The 24494-nt window shown below is 51.7% G+C and overlaps 9 protein-coding genes across 9 annotated transcripts; 5 read left to right on the top strand and 4 right to left on the bottom strand.

Moving 5' to 3' along the window:
* Positions 1-183: 183 nt before the first annotated feature.
* Positions 184-1320, bottom strand: ACET3X_002481 (uncharacterized protein; the record flags this gene model as incomplete). The annotated part of the gene is made up of 3 exons (XM_069449228.1): positions 184-332; positions 388-923; positions 1001-1320. The coding sequence occupies 3 exons, from the start codon at positions 1318-1320 to the stop codon at positions 184-186; spliced, it is 1005 nt and encodes a 334-aa protein (XP_069309028.1).
* A 498-nt stretch (positions 1321-1818) lies between these two features.
* On the top strand, positions 1819-3700 carry ACET3X_002480 (uncharacterized protein; the record flags this gene model as incomplete). Its single annotated transcript, XM_069449227.1, has 2 exons — positions 1819-2010; positions 2063-3700. The coding sequence occupies 2 exons, from the start codon at positions 1819-1821 to the stop codon at positions 3698-3700; spliced, it is 1830 nt and encodes a 609-aa protein (XP_069309027.1).
* Positions 3701-4009: 309 nt separating this feature from the next.
* ACET3X_002479 (uncharacterized protein) lies at positions 4010-4678 on the bottom strand (the record flags this gene model as incomplete). The annotated part of the gene is made up of 1 exon (XM_069449226.1): positions 4010-4678. One exon carries the CDS (start codon positions 4676-4678, stop codon positions 4010-4012), a length of 669 nt encoding a protein of 222 aa, XP_069309026.1.
* Positions 4679-5013: 335 nt separating this feature from the next.
* Positions 5014-6113, bottom strand: ACET3X_002478 (uncharacterized protein; the record flags this gene model as incomplete). The annotated part of the gene is made up of 2 exons (XM_069449225.1): positions 5178-6113; positions 5014-5121 (listed from the first exon to the last, which is right to left on the bottom strand). The coding sequence occupies exons 1-2, from the start codon at positions 6027-6029 to the stop codon at positions 5014-5016; spliced, it is 960 nt and encodes a 319-aa protein (XP_069309025.1). The 5' UTR covers positions 6030-6113.
* Positions 6114-6662: 549 nt separating this feature from the next.
* On the top strand, positions 6663-7913 carry ACET3X_002477 (uncharacterized protein; the record flags this gene model as incomplete). Its single annotated transcript, XM_069449224.1, has 1 exon — positions 6663-7913. The coding sequence occupies one exon, from the start codon at positions 6663-6665 to the stop codon at positions 7911-7913; it is 1251 nt and encodes a 416-aa protein (XP_069309024.1).
* A 237-nt stretch (positions 7914-8150) lies between these two features.
* On the bottom strand, positions 8151-10009 carry ACET3X_002476 (uncharacterized protein; the record flags this gene model as incomplete). Its single annotated transcript, XM_069449223.1, has 5 exons — positions 8151-9064; positions 9116-9194; positions 9251-9712; positions 9810-9840; positions 9888-10009. The coding sequence occupies 5 exons, from the start codon at positions 10007-10009 to the stop codon at positions 8151-8153; spliced, it is 1608 nt and encodes a 535-aa protein (XP_069309023.1).
* A 684-nt stretch (positions 10010-10693) lies between these two features.
* Positions 10694-13019, top strand: ACET3X_002475 (uncharacterized protein). The gene is made up of 4 exons (XM_069449222.1): positions 10694-10973; positions 11183-11702; positions 11768-12738; positions 12786-13019. Exons 2-4 carry the CDS (start codon positions 11192-11194, stop codon positions 12867-12869), a joined length of 1566 nt encoding a protein of 521 aa, XP_069309022.1. The 5' UTR covers positions 10694-10973; positions 11183-11191; the 3' UTR covers positions 12870-13019.
* A 1001-nt stretch (positions 13020-14020) lies between these two features.
* Positions 14021-15830, top strand: ACET3X_002474 (uncharacterized protein; the record flags this gene model as incomplete). Its single annotated transcript, XM_069449220.1, has 3 exons — positions 14021-14237; positions 14288-15052; positions 15106-15830. The coding sequence occupies 3 exons, from the start codon at positions 14021-14023 to the stop codon at positions 15828-15830; spliced, it is 1707 nt and encodes a 568-aa protein (XP_069309021.1).
* A 5573-nt stretch (positions 15831-21403) lies between these two features.
* On the top strand, positions 21404-23250 carry ACET3X_002473 (uncharacterized protein; the record flags this gene model as incomplete). The annotated part of the gene is made up of 3 exons (XM_069449219.1): positions 21404-21879; positions 21932-22789; positions 22879-23250. The coding sequence occupies 3 exons, from the start codon at positions 21404-21406 to the stop codon at positions 23021-23023; spliced, it is 1479 nt and encodes a 492-aa protein (XP_069309020.1). The 3' UTR covers positions 23024-23250.
* Positions 23251-24494: the final 1244 nt, after the last annotated feature.

The following is a 24494-nucleotide window of genomic DNA, read 5'->3' as shown; positions in this document are numbered from 1 at the left end:
AGCCTTGGCTTGCTCTCGACGCTACATCACGGCTCTGATACGATTGACTGCTCAACACCAGATGTTTGGGTAATCGTTGTCTCATACTCTATGCATTACTGTATCGTATGTCTGCTTTGAGCGCAAATTTGATTAGCTGCTCATGCCAGTCCGGAAGGCTTCTCTGAGCTGTGGCATGTGATCCTACTCCTCCATCTCCACGTCGTCACCACTGGGTGCGTTGCCGTTTTGCCGCGAAATAGACTTGGGTACCGAGGCTTCCTTGTCGATCATCTGCCGCGAGACGGAGACGATGTTGTCTTCGATCAGCTGCTGGCCGACGTCCGAGATGTCTGTGGTGGATTGTTAGCATGGTCTTGGCGCAATCTGTGGATCTGATCAACATACGCTTCTTGGGGTCGACCTTTCCGACGTATCGCGTCTTCAATTGGTCCTTGGTCAACTCGGTCTCCTCCTTGACGCGCTTCTCGTAACCGTCTGCCAGAGTGACGAGCTTCTGCAGCTTGTCGGTATTCCGCTCGCCCTCGCTCTTGAAGTCGTCCATGAGCAGCGCCTCTGTCCATACGTGCTTGTGGAGGTTCATCAGCATGTTCTCCTCGAGCGCAGTCTTTCGGTAGTTGATGCCGATGGAGTAGTAGTGGCGGTTCAGGCCGTGGATAAGCGCCTGGATCGAAGGCTTGTTGAGATGGCCGACGTTGGAGGTGGTCTGGCGGGGCTCGTGGCCCATCATGAGAGCCTGAGGGTTGATGAGGCGGAAAGCATCGATGACGACTTTGCCCTTGACGGACTGGATGGGGTCCACGACAACGGCGACGGCGCGGGGTGTGAGCTGCTCGAATGACTGCTGTGTGTTGATATCGACAGACGACAGCCAGCAGCCGAAACCGGGATGTGAGTGGTACCAGCCGACGACGGTCTCTTGCCTGTGTTTGTCAGCATTGGATGGCTGTGATGGGAGCGGTGGCGGCGTCGAGTGGCCAGCCAGCCAGCAGATACGCACCTTCCTGTTTGCCTCAACATGTCCATCATCTTGGTTTGGAAGACGGGGTCTACGGCCTCGACGGAGACTCCGGTTCCCGACTGCGGCATAGCAAAGACATCGACGACGCGTACTGTGTAATCATCGACAAACTCGCCCAGCATCAGACCCATGACTTCCATGGGCACACCAGCCCGGCCGTGTCGCAGCATCTTGAGCAGTGCCAGCGAGGAGATGTAGACGGTTTCCGAGTTGTCGATGAGGTTGGTGTCGCCCTGGGGCCCTCCCATGCCGCCCATGCCACCCTGAGCGGCGGCAAGCATTCTGGTTAACCGATCCATGGCAGGATACTGGCGATGGCGCTGTGAATTGTACGAGTAGGGTGTTTGGAGAGTGGTGGGGAGGGGTGTGTATCGGCGGGGTGGTGGTGGGCAGAGCAAACGTCTGGGTGGGTAGGCAGGCGGGTAGGCGGCGGCGGCGATGATGAAGCTGTTGATGCTCGGAGCTCTCTCTCACGTAACTGCGCGACTGCCACATGCGGCGATTCGGTTGTTCCGGAACCGGTGCTAAGCAGGGGTGCCCTGTTGCAGCTCGGTGCATGGATGCTCAAGGGCGCGGCGCGAGCGTCTTTGTTCGAGCTTCCGCCATCTACCCTCGTCCAGACCCCTCCACCTTTCCTGGATCGCTGACCCTCGAGCACTGCGTATACCTGAAGTCTCCCTTCTCCACCACACCTCGCCCCACCAAAATTCATCTCCGATTCTCAGAGCAAACATCACCAACACCCCTGCAGTCGCATAGCTGTGCGCAGCTAACACAGATATATGGCTACCACCGACATGGCGCCCACGACGGGCTCGGCTTCTCTGAACAACGGCGTTGCGTCGCAACCAAAAAAGGTGGCCTACTTCTACGACTCCGACGTCGGCAACTATGCCTATGTCGCAGGCCATCCCATGAAGCCCCACCGTATACGCATGGCGCATAGCTTGATCATGAACTATGGCCTCTACACCAAGATGGAGATTTACGTAGGTACACCCTGATTCGACGCCCGCGTGCATTCCTGCTAACATTCGGCAGCGCGCAAAACCAGCCTCCAAGTACGAAATGACGCAGTTCCACACAGACGAATACATCGAGTTTTTGCACAAGGTCACGCCCGACAACATGGAGAGCTTCACGCGCGAGCAGAGCAAGTACAACGTGGGAGACGACTGTCCAGTCTTTGACGGCCTTTTTGAGTTCTGCGGCATCAGCGCTGGCGGGACCATGGAGGGTGCCGCCCGCCTGAACCGAGGAAAATGCGATGTCGCAGTCAACTGGGCCGGAGGACTGCATCACGCGAAGAAGAGCGAAGCCAGCGGTTTCTGCTATGTCAACGACATCGTCCTGGGCATCATCGAGCTCCTTAGATACAAGCAGCGCGTGCTGTACATTGACATCGACGTCCACCACGGTGATGGTGTCGAGGAAGCCTTCTACACGACCGATCGCGTCATGACCGTCTCCTTCCACAAGTACGGCGAGTACTTCCCAGGTACCGGCGAACTACGCGACATTGGTGTTGGCAGCGGCAAAAACTACTCGGTCAACTTTCCTCTCCGCGACGGCATTACCGACGACACCTATCGCAACATCTTCGAGCCCGTCATCGAGGCTGTCATGACATACTATGGGCCCGAGGCTATTGTCCTGCAATGTGGTGGTGACAGTCTTTCTGGCGACAGACTTGGCTGCTTCAACTTAAGCATGGACGGCCACGCCAACTGTGTCAAGTACGTCAAGAGTTTTGGCGTGCCAGTCATCGTACTAGGAGGTGGTGGCTACACCATGAGAAACGTAGCGCGAACCTGGGCCTACGAGACTGGAGAGCTCGTCTCGACCAAGATGTCCAAGCAGCTGCCTTTCAACGACTACTACGAGTATTTCGCTCCCGACTACGAACTGGACGTCCGACCATCCAACATGGAGAATGCAAACTCTCACGATTACCTGCACAAGATCAAATCAGCCGTCATCGAGAACATCCGAAGAACCGGAAGGCCGTCAGTTGAGGCTTTTACCAATATACCCGATGTGCCCACATCGCTGCTACGCGCAGCCGACTCCGACGCTGAAGATGAAGACGACGACCTTGATGCCGACGAAAACAAGGACGTACGGATGACACAGCGCCAGCGTGACAAGCAGGTAGAGCACGATGGCGAGCTATACGACGCGAGCGATGATGAGGACTACAAAAACAGTCTTGGAGTGCGTGCTCAACCCGGCACCAAGAAGAAGCGGAACATCACCGATTTCCCCAATCCCAACGCTGCTCCGGCGGACGATCTAGACGGCCTGGAGATTAATGGTGAAAGCGCCATGTCAACACGCCAAGCATCCGCTGCCGCCAAATCGCGCACACAAACTCCCGCGACTGGCGAGCAAGAAGCGGACGATGATGGTGACATTGACATGGATGCACCGCCTGCTGTGCCTGCTCCTGCTGACAACTCGAATCAGTCCCAGTCGCCCACTGGAGGTGTCGTGACCCCACCTGAATCCCCACCCACCGCACCAACAGCGATGGCATCCACGTCTGCCCCGACAGCAGATGTCGAGATGGAAGACACTGCAGACAAGGAGGAGGTTGCTGCAGCCAAAGAAGAGGGTGAAGCAGAACGCGATTCTGAGAACGTCAAAGGCGAAGTCCGGACCGAGGTTGCAAAGGATTAGCCACTTGGTCGGGGTATTTTGGTGCATTTGGCAGGCGTTTGATCTTCAGTCGCACTGTTCCTGGGTAAATGTTTTCTGACACGTAGCGGGTAGGTGTTTTGGTGTGATGAGATATGGCTTTGAGTCACTCTGGCTAAGGATACCTTTTGGATTTTCTTTTCTGTTATTCTGGTGCAAAGTTCTCGTCATCCGTTTGCCATTTCGAGCTCTACTGGCTAGATAGATTGTGAACAGTTAAGGAACAACCAACTCTACAATTCAACGTTCTAGGTCATTTTCATTCCGTGCTCTGCCTTGCTTCATGGCATCTCAACAATAATCTCCCCAAGGCATGATGTTCCACACTGGTTCTTTTCCCAGCTTCTTCTTCCCTGCTTTGCCTTTCTTGCTCACTTCACATGCATCCACCATCTCCTCGTCACCATCCAACAAACCCCCAACAACACGCTCAGCAATAGCGCAGAAGCCACCGACTAGGCATTGCCGATGACCCATTGAACCAATCATCTGGATCAGCACGCGAATGCGCGGCCTGGAAGACGTCGATGTAGATGCAGATACAGGTGCAGACAAAGAAGGGGGAGCACAATGCCGAGTCTCCGCTGTTTTCTTCGCAGACACAACAGACTTCACCTCGCCATCCTTCTTCTCCACTGTCGTCGGAGTACCGCCTTGATCAGTAGCAGATGCGGTAGAGGAGTTGCGAGGAGAAGCAGACGACGGGGCCGTCTCGTGGACGACTAAAGCGATCTTGTGTGCCATGGCTATTCCTCCTTCGGGGCTGATAACGGGTATGTCGACGATGGGTACGCTGATCATGAGAGGATTGACGCAGGGGTCGTTGAGGTAGTAGCGTGCGAGGAAGGCAAGGTGCTTGGACGTCTCGTTCATGATATCTTTGGAGATGTCGTGTTGGGCCAACTGCAGATTGAGCTCTGAGAAGATGCGCTTGCGGACTGGGTCGATGGGTTGAGCCATCTTGAAAACTTGGTATTGTTTTGGGAAGATGAGAGGTGAGGAGGACTGAAGTGGTGTTATACCCGGCTGGAAGGGCCTATTAAAAGAATGCTTGGTCTCTATTAGACCATTGTTTTTGTCACGGTGTTGGAGATGGCAAGCTATGCCGCTGCTGTGCAAGAACGGGCCGTACATACATGATACAAGCTGCGTCAACTACCCGGTTTGCTACAAGAGAATCGCAATCCATGTTCAAGACACTCGGTTGAAGGACTGCTTGTTCGTCATCTGGGATTGCCTTCTATCGATGGTTGTTCATACACGCAAGGTTGTTGTCCGATGATTGCATTCTGAAATCAAAGGACCAACGTCATCTCATCCAAATCAATGTCCAGTCCCGAACTCAACTGCGGAATCTGCTTGTAGTCACTCTCATCCAACATCTTCCTTATGAATTTGAGTGTCTGTGCACCAGTCAGTCAAATAATGGTTGGTCAAAATGATTATGTGTAGTACTCGCCTCAGCGTAGCTTGGAGTTTGATCACGCTTCATCATTTCCAAGAATGCCCATGTCATAGCGCCCGTCGGCTCTCCTTCAATGCGCGCATCTGCACTCGTTTGATCGTCCCTGCAACCAGAAAACATGGTCACCATCTTCCGTTCGCTTCCATACTGTCCCGCAAACTCTCCGCTTTCCAATCCTTCCTCCTCCTCTTGCCCAAAATGCTTCAGGCCCTTGAAAAAGGAGCTAGCGCCTGCAAGCAACTCCTTCGCCTCGCCGACTTTGCTGTAGGAGAAGCCGCCGGAAATGATATCGCGAGCTTCGTCTGCGAGCTTAAGCCCAGCTTTCAGATTGTCCATCAGACTGATTTGACCGTCGCTGTCAGAGCGGTAAACATAGGGTAGTTCGAGTGCACTACCAGAGTGACAGCAGTCCATGACGACGAAGAGAGTGCAGTCGTTAGCCATGTACGTGACAAGATGTTCATGTAGAATGGTGCTGGAAATTTGACCCCGCTGTTCGAAATCCACAGGAACAATGGAAGCATCCATGCCCGTAGTCCTATTGCCGTCTACGTCCGCAATCTGTCCGCCGTGGCCTGAGTAGTGCAGAAACAGTGTGCAACCAGGTTCAGAGACTAGCCAGTCCATGGCTGCGAGGAGGTTGTGGCCCGAAGGGAAGTAGGGTGAGTCGTGTGGCACTTCCGGGCGGTCAGTCAAGATGACACGGTCTTTGTGTGAGTTAGTGTAGCCGCGGTAGGAAAGGAACTCGGCCATGTTGTCTACATCGGAATGGCAGCCCTTCAGCTCGTGGCTACTGCCAACATAGTTGATGCCAATGAGGAGACTCTTCTTGCGTCTGTAGGACATGTTGGACTGGATTATGATATTCGGGGGTAAGAATTGGATCTAGGGATCAAGAGTGATATCGATGGTAGGAGTGGCTGAACAGTGGCGGAGGTTTGTAGTGTGTTGTCAAGTTGGAGGGGTAGTGAATAATGTGGCTGATCACTGCCCAATCAATCCTAGTACGCCGACGCGTCGCTCCGCCCATGTGCATGCGATGGTACCTGACAATCGCGTAGGATCGCACATGCCTGCATTGTTCTCAAGTCAAAAGCCTTGAGCTTACATTCGCGCATCCTAGGGTTAGCAAAGGACAGACTAGTACCTATGACCTCACTCGCACGTACGAGGAGGGCAAGTGCCAAGCCAGCCGTTCACGATGCGATTACGATATCGATAGATTAGCCTGGCCCAAAACCGCAAACGAAATATAACGTGAAGGTGAGAGAAATGTGAATGGAAGGTGAGAGTGACTAATAGTTTCTGCGTCACCGCGGTACCATGGAATGAAGTGGATACTGCGCACCTCTGGGTAATATAAATCGCAGTAAAACTCTCACCTACCTTTCTACACACACACACACACACATACACTTCAGTAATCAAATTCCACTACACACATTTCAACCACCGATCACAAAAACCAACCCGCTCATCATGTCTTCCGAGATGCCCAGTCCTAGGAAGAGAGGCCAAGGTCAGAGCAGCGAAGCTGAAAGCAGCAGAGCACCTTCTCTAGTCGAGAAGATGATGGCATCCATCCAGTTAGAGGAAGAACTGAACCCCAAGATGACACTAAAAAGGTTCCTTTCGGTTCGATCTGGCGTTTCGACGACCTCGTCTTTCGCAAAGAGACAGCAAGCCGCTGTGGGAACAAGAGCACAGTTCAGATCCATTGGGGCAGGAACTTGTGGCAGAGTTTATGAAGTACCTGGCACCACGGACGCGTTCAAGGTTGCCCATTTCCCTGGAAAAGAGACGGATCAGCTTTGGAACGACTTTAAGACACACGTCAAGATCTCCAGGCAGTTTGAGGAGTTTGGAAGGGGCAACATTCAGGTTCAAGTTCCCCGTCATAAGTATTTCGTTGGAGTGGGTGACGAGATCTGGTGGCCCGAGAACCAGGATCGCTTTCCCGACCTCAAAACGCCCTCGAACCTACTAGCGACGGAGAGAATCCTTCCTCTCACCAAAGTGATTCGCGAATCACTCATTGACCTTTACTGTCCTGCTGAACACCGCGCCTACTTCAAAGCCGATGCATCGAACAAAGACTGCCTGGTCAGGATATACTTGGGAAAGAGAAGGGTGCAAGTACCATCAAAGTTTAAAGGATTTCAACTTCGCAACTTCCAGTTGCATCTCGACCAGATCGAAGAGCTGGAACTGGATGCTGCAGATTTTGCTACTTGCATAGCTGAGACTTTAGCCATCATGCATTGGGCCTGCCAACTGGATGGTAACGATGTCGAGTTCGTGCTTGGTTCAGCTCCCGACTACGTTGCTGAGCCTCACCTCTTTCAACAAGAGAATCTTAGTCCCAACATGATAGCAAAAATGAAGCCTAACACTTCAACCTGGGATGCGGCACTCAAGAACTTTCACAAGAGGACTACGCATATCTGGATGCTAGACTTCAACCGTTGCGCTACCTTTGCGCCCACCCAAGATGGCTTGAAGCAACTTGTCCACTCTTTCTTTCGAAACGACCCTTACTTTCCTAGGCCTCATGCGGAGCTGGAAAAGGACCAGTATTTGTGGGATGCATTCTGCAAGTCTTACTTGGCAACTGCACAGATGTGTGTGAGCAAGGGGAAACTGCCTGAGAAATATGCGAACCTACCTGCTCTCTTCCTGAACATGGTAGGTGTAGAGCAGAAGAAAAAGATGGACGCGCGAGGTGTATGAGCGAGCGAAGCATGGTTGGTGGATGTGGGGATAACGGTTAAGGCGGTACTGATGGCGGACTTTGAGCTGAAAGCGGAAGATGAGAAGGAAGGGAAGCAGTAAGAAAAAAAGTATGAAGCTGCCAGCGTTTCGCATTCTTGATTGATGACTTCGAGAGTCAAAGTACATCGGAGGTGTAGTCAAAGGGTCTCAGAAGCGCCATGTCATATATGGCCGCGTTTCCTCCTGACTACGCATCTACTCCGCTTCCCCAGTGTCGGCAACAAAGAACGGACTCGTCCCCATTCCATTGTACGCATTGACCTCCCACAGTTCTGTGGTTCCCTGCAAAACCTCGTAGCGGTTGTACGCTCCACATCCGCTCTCACGATTGACACACTCTGTAGTAATCTGCCCTGCAATACGCTCTCCCACCTCTTGACCCTCGAACCACGCGCCGTGCAGAAAGCCAAAGTACTCCGCACTCGTTGCTTCGCCAGCAAAGTATAGTCTGCCTACATTTGCGCGAAGGTTTTGATGCATTTCGAGCGTGGTGCCAGCAGGCCAGTTGGAGTAGGATCCGTAAGACCATGGTGTTTGTGACCAACGCGGGTAGGTGAACGCAATCGGTTCTGGGATAGTGGTATTAGGAAACATCTTGCGTAGAACGGCCATGCCTTCTGCCTTTGTGGTCTCGTCGTCTTGTGCCTCGACGCGATACGATTGTTCGTCGACAAGTGTGGCAAAGATGATGTTAGAGTCTGGTAAGAAGCCTTCTGTCGACAAGCTCTGCCAAACTGTGTAGTATCCGCGTGTCGTTGGATCAGCGTAAAGGAAAAACTGCTTATCATCTGGCCAGAAGGTTTCATTGAACTGGAAGAAGATTTTGGTATACGTGCCGAATGAGAACGTGGCGATGGCGGCTTGCTTCCATTCGGGAAGTTCAGGCTCGAATGTGATGGCGTCGTTTTGTAACACACCAAGCGAGACGGTAGAGATGGCATAGTCAGCTTCTACGCATGAGCCGTCCGAGGTGGTGATGTGTACTCCGGTATCTGAGTAGGTGATATTTGAGACGACAGTGTTGAGGAGGAGGCGTGGATCATCGGGCTTCAGAAATTTGGATGCTTGATGCTTGAGCCATGTGTTGAAACCGCGCTGGTCAGTACAGACTGTGGGAAGTTTAGTTAGGCTCGATCATTCTTCGCGATTCAGGTTCATACAGTTACTGATCTCAGAGAAAGCGTAGTAAGTCAGGTTGTATCCTGTGATACCGTAGACAAAGCTCGACTCCTCTGGTGTCTATAAAGCGGACCTATCAGCATGTACGACCGAAATTATCTTTTGGAAGGACTCACCTGGGCAGTCTCCCAGTCCCATAGATAGTACTCAACGGCCTTGCGTGCAGGATCACCCTTCGGTCTCCATCCACTTTGCCAAAGGCCGGCGCGAAAACTTCTGTCTTGCAAGTTCTCTGACAGTATAGTACCAGCGCTTTGCTCGAAGATGCTCCAGTACTCTTCGAACTCATCTAGTATGTCTGTATAATCTACAGCACCCGTCTCGTTGTAAGTTGCGATAGAGAAGGCGTCAGAATTTGGACTAGAAAGATTGACTTGTTTCGAGAATGTCCAGACTGGGTTTTCCGGGCCGTCGACGGTATCTTCACCCAACCCAGAGATCCAGTTTGCGCCTAGTTCGACGGTGTAGGGGCTGCCGCTGGGATCAGAGCCAAACTTTGTGTTTCGCATACGGCCGCCAATGTGATCTTGGTATTCCAGAATCAGGAAGTCAGTGACGGATTGGTTGGCGAGTGCTTGCTGAAGCTTGTTAGTAGTTGGATACACAAGCATTTCCGGTAGCCGCTCAGTCTTGCCGGCTTCGTCCTCTGTAGAAGATATGTTCTTTTGGACTTACTGCCGCTGTGATACCAGCCACCCCACCACCTCTACCTATGGTTAGCGAATTTGACTGTTTCTTCGTAGTAGAACGTACATGATCGCGACAGTAGTCTTTCTGCATGTGCTGTTGCTCTCTCGCCCAGGAGTCGCAGGCGCAGCGAAGGTTAGTCTTGGCGCAAGACCAGCGGCCATAAGCGCCGCTTTTGTCAACCTCATGGTGGAGATGCTCCAAAGAATGGTTCGGATGAATGTGAAGCTTGCCCAAGACTGACGCGCCTAGACAGATACTTATTGCTTGATCCGAGAGTGCTTACTAGGGTACATATCTATAGTGTTGTCCTATCTGGTTTAGCCTCCGTTGCCTTCCCCCGCATTGTCCCACAGGACGAACCGGGGGTGGTAATTATACTCGAGATACATTAATATCGGCGTGTTGCGTTTTGCTGATGCTGGTGATCCGATCTCCCTGTGCCACTAAGCAGATACCGACCTGCCTAATAGAGAACTAGCTCTAGGGGCAACAAGGTATGGCAGTGACACAACAAATGCTAAACGCAGGAACGGACAGGGCCAGTATGCAGCGGGCTGGAAAGAGCATGGTGTGAAAGGTCGAGCAAGGGCCGATGCAAGCCAGGTTATTGGTAAACGCCGAAGATGATAAGAGCGCCGCGTGTACTTGCTGGATGCGTAAGGCGACCTCGCTATGGGCCGTCTGTGCTCGTCGGCGACACCGCAGTTCTCTTGCCGTGGTTGCGGAACGCAGCTGTTGCTCCGGCAGAGATGGCGTGTCGTTTTAAGATTGACGCGCCGATGCTGGCTGGGCAAGGCTGCACCCGAAGTTGCACCGCGTGAACTGGAGCAAGCTATGGCCACAGAGGTTCGCATTGATACCTCCACCATCACCACGCGTGTGTGATGCGCATACGCGAACCCTCAGTTCTAGCTCGAAGATGGTGAGCAAGTTGAAACGATCTCATTACGTGAGAGTTCCAAGACACGGGAAAGGCGCAAGTTTTTCGGGACGGCACGATAGCGGGGTTCTCGATCATGTCCCCTTCGCTCTTCGCCCTCGCCTCCAAAGTCAAGCCAATCTCTCACGCGTTCCATTGATACTCAATTCTCAATTCATTTTCTCATTCTTGATTGTCAATTCCCAGAACGCCTTCTTGTCTCCTTACAAGTACGGTAACATAGCCAGGATGCTTCCGAGTAGCAGAATGCCCGATCAAGGTAACGTCAGATAGTAAAACGCATGAGGCCGGTGTTCGCTCGTCAACGTCTTTGTTGGCGGCGATCTGAGATATACGGTCTGAACTTGATCAGGTTAAAGCCTGCGAAAGGACTCATGCTTTGCTTCCCTCGCCCCTCGGCTGCTACTAATGGCTTTAGGTCGTCGTCATGGACCCCAACACGAACCCGCCCGAGGACAAGAAATCCGTCTTTGCGCCGCACGCGAGTAACGAGCCCCGACTGCCTATCAGCGCACGAGATACCGAGAATGAAGGCCTGTCACAACACAGCAAATGGCAGGCCATGTGGAAATCCTTTGAGAGACAGCTTGTCGCGTACAACCTCGAGGCGCGCGGCATCGAACGCGTCGAGCCAGAGGAGCGGCAGGACTTGCGCCTGCTTGGCTACTCCCAAGTGGCTATCATGTGGTTCAGCGTCAATCTTGCAGCGAACAACATTACACTGGGCATGCTCGGCCCTGCCGTCTTTGCCCTTGGTTTCCTTGATGCTTGCCTGCTCGGCGTTTTCGGTGCATTCGTTGGCTGTCTAGTGGTGGCCTACATCGCGACGTTTGGTCCAAAGGGAGGAAATCGGACTATGATCTTCTCACGATACGTCACAGGCTGGTGGCCATCCAAGGTCATTGTCCTGCTCAACATCGTTGTCCTGCTCGGCTACGGTAGGACATGTCCCCGTACCAACTGCATGTGAGACTTGTACTGACTTCGTAAACGCACCTTTTAGGCATGATTGACTGTGTAGTCGCCGGACAGATTCTTTCCGCTGTCTCGGGCAACTCCATGTCCGTCGTAGTTGGCATCATTATCGTAGCCATCATAGCGTGGGCTATCACTACCTTTGGCTACCAGATCTTCCACTACTACGAGCGCTGGGCCTGGCTACCGCAACTCATTGTGCTCTGCATTCTAGCCGGCGTCGCCGGTCCGCAATTCAACGTCTCCTCTGAGTCTCACGGAGATGCAGATCCAGACACTATAACTGGCAATCGCATCAGCTTCTTCGGTTTGACACTCGCCGCAGCTATCACGTATGGCGGCGGAGCGGCAGACTACTTTGTTTACTATCCGGAACACGCATCGTCAATCAGGATTTTCAGCATGACCATGCTGGGTCTGATGTGCAGTTTCACCTTTGCCTTCATCTTGGGTATCGGCCTCGCATGCGGTATGCTGACCAACGCGGACTGGGAAGCCGCGTATGGGATATCGCAAGGTGCTCTCATAGTAGAAGCGTACAAACCACTCGGGGCGTTCGGTTCCTTCTGCGGTGTGGTAGTTGCCTTGGGTCTTGTCGCCAATCTCATAGTCCCCACATACTCTTCCGGTATTGATGCGCAGATATTGGGGCGCTACGCGGGTGCCGTGCCAAGAGTGGTTTGGAATACTATTGGTGTGGTCATCTACACAGTCTGTGCACTAGCCGGACGCGCCCATCTCGCTGAGATTTTCACCAACTTCCTGGCCCTCATGGGCTATTGGGTCTCGGTCTGGATTGCACTTATCCTGGAGGAGCACTTGATCTTCCGTCGCAAGACTGGCTTCAACTGGCAAGTCTGGAACCAGAAGAAGAAGCTGCCATTAGGTATCGCCGCTTTTGTAGCATTCGTCATTGGTTGGATTGGCGCAGTCATGTGTATGGCTCAAGTTTGGTACATTGGACCAATCGCTAAGCAGGTTGGAACTCATGGAGCCGATGTAAGTAAATGTTGGAATCTTGAGCCAGTTGTAGCTAACGTGGTCAGATGGGCAACTTTGTCGGTTTCGCATGGGCTGCAATCGTCTACCCTGCCTTGAGGGTGTGGGAACTGAAGCGATTTGGCAGATGATCAGGAACATTTCTGGATACGCCATGAACAGCGTTACCACCAGGACAACTTGCTTCAATCCCACGCGCATCTGATCACCTCCGGACCTTGTTGCTGCCCTAGTCAAGTATGTTAAACAGTGGCCACAACTTCAGGATTTCAGCGTTGGCGGATCGTAAATATGATTTTAAGCTTGTGTCTGAATTACACTCGTTCAAATTCTAGAGTTGTTGCGGTAATTCAGTTCAGTTCCTACCTCCACCATCTTTCACGTTCCTTTGCCAAGTTATGTTCATAACATGATCACGCTCTCGTCTTATCCTTCTTGAAACAGCCGAATACAATGCCTTCCAGTCTGCGTTTCCCCTTGGTGCATGAGGCATACGTGGATCTGCACGACGATCTTCTACCGACATCGATGCTACCGCGTTCTGGTTATTAGGCTTGGATGATGTCGTCGTCGTCGTCGCCGCCGACGAAGTTGCTCTCGTTCCACTTATAGCTGCTGTAGAGTACATCTTGTGGAACCGGAAAGAGCTAATGAAGGCATCGGAAAGCGACGTTGACGGAATCTAAGAGATTATGCAGTCACGATGAGGTCATCAAAAGGACACGGTTGTGCAGTAAACCGCGCTCGAGGAGAAGAAGAACAAGAAGGGAGAGGCTGTTGCAGGGCCAAACCGAGCCTTGGGGAACCACCGAGACGAGGAACAAGACGACTTAGCATGAGTTCGGAACTGTCCGGAGTTACCTCTACTTTGTTTATACCATACGCGATCCTTGTCAGTTGGACCTGCCTCTTAGGTGGTCTGGGGGAATGTGAAGCAGTTGCCGTCAACAGGCTGACAAGACAGAACAGCGCGTATACTTTAAAGTATGCTCTGCCCATGTGAATCTCCTCTCGAACCGGCAATGTCTTTTTAAACCAGCTACGACTTTGAATTTTATCAAATTCATCCATCATCTGCTACACGCTTCTGCATGAACTTCACCTTCCAGCCTCCAGACTTCCTCAATGGTATGTTGTTGCCGCGCGTCCACCGCTCCTGCCCCCCAGGGTTGGTCTCAGACTTGGCGCTGCGGTAACTGCAATTACTCTCACCTCACCTAGCCACAGTCATAAAAGGTGGCCAATCGCAAGTTCATCTCCATCCCTCCTGCACGGCACCACCATGACGCAACATCTCATCGATCTCGACGACGACAGTGCCCCTTCCACGAGCACTGTCAACGGCCTCAGTGGCAACATGACGCCCACAAACAGGAGCGCGAAGCCAGCTCATCACGACAGCTTCTCCGACCTTGCAAGCATGATGCGGGCTAAGAAGCTGTATACACCGATTTCGACACCTGCATCACCCCCACGGCCACTCACTGTTGCGCCCAATGGTAGGTGCTTGCACAACGCAGCCTTCTGACTATTAGCTAAAACCATACAGGCCCTCGGTTCGCCAGCCGTAACCAGCATGGCTCCAGTATGCTGTCTCCGTCAGCGAGGCCATTCCAACCCCTCGAATCCGTCGCTTCGTTTCTCCAGGAGCAAGAACTCACGGCACCGACACCTGTCGCCCCTGAGCCTATTCCAGAGTACCGTCCAGAGAATACGAGGCTCCTCGAGATTATGGCTGAGGAATCCATCGACTACAACAGCAGCGACGATAGCGGATGCGATCATCACTGTCGTAGGCGTTCACCGTCGCCCCCGTACATGCAGCCGCTCCTCATCTCAAGCCTCGAGCTACCTGCGGGTGTGGGACCCACCCATCCACCTACCCCCACAGAATCACTCCGAAACTCACCATCGGCCTTTCGATCCGATCAAGAAGCCGTTGTACGGGTGACTAAGCAGACCTGGGACTCCTTGGGCAAGAAGCTTGATACGATCAAGAAGCGGAATCTGGAGCTAGAGAGCCAGCTTTCGACTGTCGAACTCGGGATGAGCAACGCAGTTTTTCGGGACATCGAGCACGATATTGGCGTACGGCTCGGCAAGCTCAGATACCAGAACGAAGCTAACAAGGCTCAGAAGGCGGCAATGGGTCGATCCTTGTCCGAGAAAGAGATGAAGATCAAGACCCAACAGCTTGAGATTGACGAGCTGACTGCGCGGGTCAAGACGACAGAGGTCAAGCTTGACAAGGTGGTAAGACAGCTAGCAGGAGCAAAGGCAAAATCCACAGAGATGAACTCGAAAACTGGCTCTGGTATGTCGACATCGTTCTACATCATGGAGGCGGCTTTGGCTAATGTAGAAAAGGCGACCTCACCTATCTCCGCAGCATGAAACACGAGCGCACTCTTTCTGACCTGGCTGCCAAGGACCGCGAACTGGAAGACCTCAAACAAAAACTCAGAGATCAAGAGCGTACCATCGACGAGGTGACTCGTGAACGAGACGAGGCAGCCTCCGCCAAGGCGAACTCAAGTGACCACCGCAATCGAGCCCGTAACCTAACCGAGACCCTGGCTCAGCGCGAGAAGGTCATAACTGATCTACGCCACCAGATTGTGACTGAACAGCTCAAGGTCGTTGGGTTGGAAGATGATCTCGAGGCAGCGCAGGCGAAGATGAACCAAGCCGAGATCGACGATATCAAGAGCAAGCTTCGTGAGAAGACCAGTGTTTGCGATCGCCAACGGAACCAGCTCAAGGAGGCTGAGGCAGAACTCAAGCTGAGTCAGGCACGTGTGATGAAGATCACCAAACATGGCGAGTCTCTCCGTGGCGCTGCACATGTGGTCAAGCCTGCCGAGACCAGCAAACTTCCAAAATTGGTGATCTCGTGCGTGGAGTGTTACAACAAGAACCTGCCGTGCGACAACAGTGCCAAGTGCCGCAACTGTATCGAGAACAACACTCAGTGCGCACGGTGGAGGTGTTCCGTAAAGCACAAGTACGGCGATTGCTCTACCAAACCCTGTCCTCTTTCGCATGACTCTCAAGGCTGGCTCGTCCTGCGAACAGAGCGTCCTGAGTGGTAGGAAGCTTAAGCTGATGGCTGGCCAACTGGACGAAACGTCGTAGAGGCCACCTGTTCATGCTCTTCTGGCGTTGGCGCTAGAGCTGAAGTTCTGGGTAAGTATGGGTTATGGATTTCATGGTCACGAGCAACTGACGGCTGGCGGTCATTGGGCTGAATAACACATGAAAGTAGATCATCCATATAGGACCATAAACATGAACATGACTCCACGATTTCTTGGTCTGAAAATACAGTGAAATTAAATGTTCACATTATCATGATCACCGTTCTCGCTACTTGACCATGCGCGTCTTAAGATGTACAACAGCACTAATGTAACAACCAGGTTAGTACATTTGAAGCGTATTTTAAATATCAGGAAGGTACCTAGGTATATATTCTGTCCTAGAGACTGGCAACACCCTTAAACACATAGAGTTGCCATTGAACAGTGCATGCATCCACATGAATCATCTTACCATGGACAAAGACTAACGTACAGCTCTTGTCACCAACGCGATTATCCTCTCGACTCGTCATGCTCCAACACCGATCATTCTCCGTACACCATAATGTTGATCTTCTGGTCCCGAACAAAATATACCCTTCGCCAAAAACTCTAGCCTTCACAGATCTTCGGTATTGCAATGTAGATAGTAACCGTCGTGTAAAGCGTCTGCATCGCTCAGACTATCGGTTCTGTCTTACATGAGCCAATGCTCGTTGTTTGCTCCGAAGATTGAGAAGACGGACGGCTGCCATAAGCCCGCACTTGAGCGCTCAAGATTTGACGGTCGACTCCTCGTTCTACGGCCCGGGTAAGGTTTTCGAGGCCCGTTTTGAGATTTCCGCCAATAATTGGTCGTTTAGCGGATTCCGTGTTTGGTGTATTTGGGTCGCGTTTCGCGGTGGACAGAGCAAGTGCGCGACACATGATGCTGTGGGGACTGTGACAATGATTGCCGTGTAGCTAGTAGAGTATGTACTGTAATGTGTGGATTGTTGGATCTTGCTGAATCTGGTAGGGTTGTGTATGTGCGCAATGGACACGGCATCGAGTTCGCAGGCGGCTTTTATATGATCAGGCTCATTCCGATCCAGTTGTACGCGTATTCGTAAAATGTGTTATCCGACACTTCCAGCACTGCTTGCGACACATCGCTGCGGCTTCGCAACATTGCTGCTCACGTGGCGCCGAAGGTGGCTGAATGGATTCGTAACCTCGTATAAACAGCCAATCGGATCCCGACGCCCGGATCCGGCGATCTTCCTCCCATGATGCCGATGGCGATCTTGAGGCACTGCACCTCAGAATGTCGTTTATGCTTACTGCAAGACCAAGTCTTGTGGCACAGTCGAAACGCTGTTTGCCGCTTTACCTAGGTAGTAGTCAGAAGCCACGCTGCTCGTCAGCCCCTGTCGACTGCGCAGCCACAATGATCCGAGTTTGCATATATTCCAGGCTAGGTATGCAAGACACTGTTGATGGTAGTCGCGAATGTGGTATAGAAAGCACATCTATGAGCGACGGATGATCGTTTGATCATATGATGGATCCCGAGGATCTCGAGCATGGTCATATGCAGGCCAAGCTCTGGAAACATCATCATAGCTGACGTAGTCCCGCTCAGACCTACCCATTCGTCAGCGACTGTAACTGCGGCAGCTCTGCATACATTTACATGAAGATTAGTTCCAACTGTACTTTAGCTTTCCGGGCTTGGATCTTCACAACCCTGGAGGCGACCTCTTCAAAAAATGGAGGTAGAGATATTGCTAGCGTGAGCTTCTGCAGATTAGGGAAACGCAATCTTCGCGACCCAAGGCTCACCAGCTGCGACAAACACTGCGCTTCGTCTGAATGCATAAGATTCCTTTCTTCAGGATTCAAGTTTCCTGTGGCGACGAAATGGCGCACGTACAGTGTCCGTAGAGACGTAGGTAGGCACAAGGGCTCAAGTAACAGGCTCCTTAGCCTATTTGTCTGTTTAGCCTTTTGCAAACAAATCGTGTCTATCCGAAGCTTCTCTAGCCGCGATGCTTTGAGTATTTCCCTTGCATCGAGACTGTGGCCTTGGGCCTCAGACTCGTCCGGGTGGTCATAATCATCATTATACCCGAAGCTAAACTCGCGAAGAGTTGTCTCAAAGGCGTGCTTGAATGAGTAAACCAGACAGCGGAACGTAAAGCCACTCAGGACAGGGACATGGGTATTGTTCCGCTGGTAGTTGGCGTGTAACTTCAAAGATCTCAAGTTGCGGAACACGGCCGCGAAGATCCGGATTTTTTCACTGAGCTCCTCCCCGTCCTGGGGTTCATAGAAAGAGATATCCAGACTAGTAATTGTATTGTTCTCAAACTTCCAGTCGTCGGGAGGCATTACCACGGTCTCTCTCGCGGCAACCCCAGACAGGCGCAGTGTCGTCACGGTCTGTAGCTTAAGGACTGGTAAGATCTCCGATAGCCCGCATTCTTGGGAAGAACCCATGATGTCCAAATCCAGCTCCTGCAGATTGGGCAGGTGCATGATGAAGTCTCGGATCTCATCAGCGATGTAACGATATTGCACCACGAAAGCAGCCCGAACGTGTCGTAGCAGCTCAGAACGGGTGTTTGTTGTTCGCAACAATCTTTCTCCATTATTCGCGGACACGATTAAAGAGCGATAGATGTATGGCTCTGCGATGCGACAAAATTTACGGGATACCATCGATAAGCTGAGAAGGTCGCCGTAGAGTGGTCTGTGTCTACTCGGCAGGGGGTTGATGACTTCGGACACTATGTGGTCTAGCAGTTCTTCTGACAGGCGCTCCATGGCGATGAGAGCTGATTAGCTGGAACGGGTGGCGCAGCTTCGAGCGATGAGATGATGTCTTGAATCCCAAGGTGTCCGTTGTAGGGCGGTCACTTCTGGAGTGTTACGCGCTATTGCGATGTGAAGAGAGATTGTGGGCAGCTGAAGATGAGGACGTGAGGGACTTGTTGCCACCAACCACGAGGCCGAGGCCCACTTAGCGCAAAACCCATGTTGTCGCGCCCAACACCTGCTTTCGACTGACTTCAGCCACTCTGCAACCGCAATCGTAATCGCCAGCCCGGTCAGCATACTAATTCCCGAATTTGAAAACGCAACACATTCGTATTGCTCATCATTACACGATTCCTACTTGTCGCCGGTCCCAGTACAGCCGCGTCGCCACATACAATGCCAATCATCAATCAACGCGACTTCCCGCTACTTCCGTCACAAGATGCAAAGCGTCGACGCGCTACCAAGCGTGGACTCAAAAACAATGGTTTGAGACCTCGTCCAGCCGGATCGCTTGCGACGTTGACCGATCTTCCCGATGAGCTGATTCTTGAAATACTGGGCTACCTGCCAGGTATAGACCTCAACCATTTTCAACTTCCCACACTAGTAAATTTGGCATTGACCAGTCGGCGCCTCTACCGGATCGTTGTTGACATGGTCTATACCAAGTACAATAGCCATTTCTGCGAGCCCTACACCTTTCTCCGTACTATGATTACCAATCCACAGCTTGCGGAATTTGTTCATGACATGGACATCACATTCGGCATATGGACATCTCGCAGGGGTCGGCGTTCTGCTCCAACTGCGAAGGACAAGAAAGTTATCAAAGAAGGACTGCGCGCACTTGGTACGTCGGACTGGAAAGAATGGGCGACTCAGTGCAACGAAGACTGTAGTGATGAAGCGTTGCAAAACGCAATATTGATTCATACCCCGAATGTCACATATCTTAGCATCCTAGACGTTGTAGGAGACCGATCGCGACGCCGCGCCTGGTTTGACCTCATCAGCAAGGCGGCAGCAGGTACCCTATCCAGACAGAGTCATCAGTTTGAACATCTACGATCAATCAAACTCGAAGCAAGAACAACGTCACTGAATGACATCGCACCCTTGTTCCGGCTTCAATCGTTGCGAAAGCTGCAATTGCGCGAAGTTCACGAATATGGAATGACGGAACGCAACACAGGCGCAAGTCATCGCGAACACGGTGAAAGAACTGCACGCAAACCGCAGCGTCTTATTCCGCAAGCCTGCAACAATATAGAAGAGCTCGATCTGGAATGCACCTACTACACTAAGTTTCTTCTGCAAGTGTTAGTCTCATCATCACGGTGCCTAAAGACGTTCAGATACGACGTGTGTCTAGATCACGTGTCAGAATGGCCGATACCAAACGACGACCGATTGAAGACGTTATGTGAAGCTTTGGATAGTCAAAAGGCCTGCTTAGAGATCCTTCATGTCTTCTGCGACTCGATCGCAGAAGAGAGGACACACCGTGGAATTCATCTTCGGGATAGCCTCAAAGGCTTCGTGTCGCTGAAAGAGCTTAGCTGCCCGTTGGGTATGATGATGAGTGGATTCTCTGACACTATCACGGAAAGATTGCCGGCATCGCTGCTGATGTTTCGAACGCCTGTTCGACCTTCTACGGACGACCGAAACTGCCTTCAAGCTCTGGATCATTTGGCGTCTTTCCGTCTTACACATGTACCTCAGTTGATGGAGGTTCGGGTGGTAGTTCCACAGTATGCCTCATCAGTGGCCTATGATTGGCAACGCCTCGTGGAGCTCTTTTCGGTTGAGCCAGGCATAACCTTTATAACGGAACGAGATGACGAGGGCTCGGAGTTCTCTGACTGGAAAGATGACTCATCAAATTCATCACGTTCGTCAGATGAGATCGATCTGTATAGCGATCATGATTAATGCAAGGGGACAAGGTGTATTCCGATTCGTCTCCTTCATAGTGGTTCTTCGAGTAACTTGGGCCACTTAATTCCGAGACCATGTCTCTGAGCCAAGACGGTAACAGGTGAGACGAGTAAGTTTGATGGTTTTGAAGGAACAGATTCTCAAACTTTTACCTTCCCCTAATGAGGGATAGCTCAAATGTTTATTAGTTGACTTGGTTTAGATAAAATAATCTTCTGTGATGGCACCTCGGAAGGGTCTATCAATAACTTCCCGCTAATCATGAGTGTTGACGTCATCACAGCTCTATCTGAAGAGTGCAATGACCAACGATTTTGATACATATACATCGACAGTGTCAAACGAATGATGTTACTATACAGTTTACAGACCCCCTCTAGGTGTTTCTCCAACAAGCGCACCTTACACGCAGCGTTTGATCTTCGCATCTGGAGCCCCACCTTGGCAGATGTAACGATACCATGGAATTATTCCGCGATTTTTTCGTTTATTCAACAATCTGCGAGGCAATACGTGTTAAGGTTCAAGTCGATATTTTGACCAACTTCTTCATGTGTCGAATTCGCCCGTCTTTAAGGCGTGCCGTATTCACATGCCGGTCTGTCTCCACATACCGTCCACATGCCCCCTAGACCGCGCTCCTCAATTGCCGGTTTCGCCATGCGCGCCCCCCCATGGTCTGAAACAGGAAGTAGATGCGCAAGTAAGGTGGATACTGTAGAGATAACTTCTTCAATCCAATTCGGTACTTTTATCCTTTTCATTGCTTCAACCGTCAACAAGCGACGCCAACCTCACCCAGCAGCAACAAAGAGTGTGAGATACAGAAGGAGAAAAAAATGTCTAACCCCTCAGTTGTTAAGCCCGATCCGTCCTACGTTGTACCCCTCCTCATCAACGGCAAGGAGGTCACCACCAAGACCACCTTTCCCGTAACATCACCCTCGTCCCACAAGCAAGTATGGGCATCTTCGTCTGCCTCCGTGGAAGATGTCAAGAGTGCCGTGTCAGCGGCAAAAGCTGCTTTCCCTGCTTGGTCGAAGATGAAGCATTCCGCTAAGCGCAACATCTTCCTGAAAGCCGCCGACGTGATCGATGCGCGCGCGGAAGAACTCGCAGATTACATGAAAATCGAAACTGGAGCTGCGGACATGTTCAGCAATGGGTTCAATGTGCCCAAGATGGCGGATATGCTGAGAGATGTGGCGGGAAGGTTGAGCGCGGTGATGGGACACATTCCTAGCTGTGAAGAGGAGGGCACTAGTGCGTTGATTGTCAAGGAGCCATACGGAGTTGTATTGGGTATCGCGCCTTGGTAGGTATCTCCCCATCAATGAGTGTACGTGCGAAACTGATGTGAGTACCAGGAATGCCCCGTATATACTTGGCATGCGATCAGTCCTGTACCCTCTCGCTGCGGGTAACACCTGCATCCTAAAGGGTAGCGAGTTCTGCCCTCGCACGTGGTGGGCCATCGGCAGTGCCTTGAGTGAGGCCGGCCTTCCTGCGGGCGCGCTCAATGTCCTCTTCCATCGCCCTGAGGATGCGTCGCAGGTGACGACAGCCCTGATTGAGGAGCCCGCTATCAAGAAGATTAACTTCACTGGCTCTACCGCGGTGGGCCGCATAATTGCAGCGACAGCTGGCAAGAACCTCAAACCTGTTCTGCTCGAACTAGGTGGTAAAGCAAGCGCCATTGTCCTCGACGACGCCAACTTGCAGACAGCAGCAACACAATGTGCACTGGGTGCCTTCCTGCATGCAGGCCAGATTTGCATGAGCTCGGAACGCATCCTGGTACACAAGAACATCAAGCCACAATTCATCGAAGCTTTCAAGGGCGCTGTAGAGGGCATCTTTGGTGGCGACAAGCCCGCGCCGGTTCTCGTAGCTGCACCGGGTGTAGAAAAGAACAAGCGCCTTGTCGCAGATGCAGTCAAGAATGGTGCCACAGTCGTACATGGCGACCACGAGAGAGATGAGAAACACCCTGAGACGAACGAAACTTCCGCAACACGTTTGCGACCCATCATCGTCGATGGCGTAAACAAGAACATGGAGCTTTTCCACGCCGAATCTTTTGGGCCGTCCGTTTCCGTTATCGAGATCTCCAGCGACGAGGAAGCCATTGAGATCGCCAATGACACTGACTACGGTCTTTCTGGTGCTGTATTCACGGAGAACCTTGGCCGCGGCCTGCGCATTGCAAAGCAGATTGAAAGCGGGTAAGTTTTGCAAATAACGCATGCTGTGGATCATGCTGTGGATCATGCGTTACTGCTTCTGGAATCTGATCGCTAACAAAGACACACAGAGCTATCCATATCAACTCCATGACAGTGCATGACGAGTGGACATTGCCGCATGGTGGTGCAAAGGCAAGTGGATTCGGGCGATTCAACGGACACTGGGGTATTGAGGAGTTTTTGAGGATGAAGACTATCACCTACAAGGAGTAGGATAGTTTGTGCTTTCAGCATGTGTAATGCTCGATTATCTGTTAGCTTGCCAAGCGAAGCTGCCATAGGTAACTTATGGAACACGGTGTGTGACTTTGAAGCCGGGAGCTGGGCTTGGTTTGCCCTAACACGACCAAGTCGATACTGTTCACACATCAGACTTGCGTGCCATATCTATTCTGCCTTGATTTCTGGTAGCTTCTGGCGCCAAAGATTCTGAAAATTCGTGCTCCAATTCTTCTTTGTTCATGGTACTGATTGTGTATAGCAGACTTTCCCAAAGGCGACACATGTCCCAGGCGTGTCTACCAAGGCCAGCAATAAAGTACAGACAGGCGATTCCTCAAGCAGAGGATACAACCTTCGTCTTGCAACTGGTGGCTTTTCGAAGCGAAGTAATCCCTCTCGACATGTCACCCTACCAAATATGTTCGGGAAAGTAGTACCTATCGTTGTCAATTTGGACTAGGCTGCGCATTCACATTACTTATATCTCACGTAGATGCATCTGATACTCATTCTTCGCCAGAATTGTAATCCGGTACATACGCAATCAGAGATAATCTACGATGCGCAGAATGGTCATGCTTTACTCATCCATTCCACTCATTGTCCTTTCTCTCCTCTCCCTCTCTACGGCCGTCGAGACCGATTCCCCTTCCCTCTCCATCGAGAACATAAAGTTCTCCTCTTACTACTTGATGCTATCTCCCTCCGCTCAAGGCCCAAGACAAGGTCTCCTCGACTTCACATTGATCAACAGCGCAGTGGAGGTTGTCATCGCATGCAGTGCCAAGAACTCAAATCCCTTCGCTATCTTCAACCCTTCTACCAGCTACGAATGCGACTTCGCGCCTGCTGGGGGAGATGAAGTGAGGGACGATGAGTGGTGCTGGACAAACAGCGCCACTTTCAATTTCGATACGACAGAGCCGAAGGTGTATAATTTGACAGTGCAAATGAGTTGGTCGTGTGAAAAGTAAGTACTTTCTACTACCTTCTGATGTAATCCAGTCTTCTCTCCCAAGATGATGGTTACGATTTTCAAGCCACAGTCACTGACAACGACCGCAGCGAAGGCATCTACTCTCTGTCCGCTTGGAGTCTCCTTGATCTGGACTGTGGGAGCTGGTCGTGTGAGAACAAAATGTGGCCGAAATATAGTGTGTATTCCAACTCTAGTACGCTGTGCATGCCGGGTAGCGTAAGTTTTCCGAGCGCGGATGTGAACGTGCTGAAGTTGGAGTGAGGTTGGGCGATAGAACAAGCGATAGCCAGCGGAACGGAAAGAAGTGATTGTTTGATTCGGCAAGGGAATTCTGTTGCTCGTTCTAGCCCTGGTTTTGATGCTTGCAAAGGCGACTAATTCTGACCTGCGTTTGCAGTTGTTCTGCACAACTCTATCTGCAATGTACGACGCTGATCTCTTGCGGCTGGATTTTCGCAGGGGCTTGACAGACGGACTACACGA

This window comes from Alternaria dauci, chromosome 2 (assembly GCF_042100115.1).
Source record: "Alternaria dauci strain A2016 chromosome 2, whole genome shotgun sequence".
Classification (NCBI taxonomy): Eukaryota; Fungi; Ascomycota; class Dothideomycetes; order Pleosporales; family Pleosporaceae; genus Alternaria; species Alternaria dauci.
Note: the sequence above shows the minus strand (reverse complement) of the source record. Positions and strands in the feature narration are given on the sequence as shown.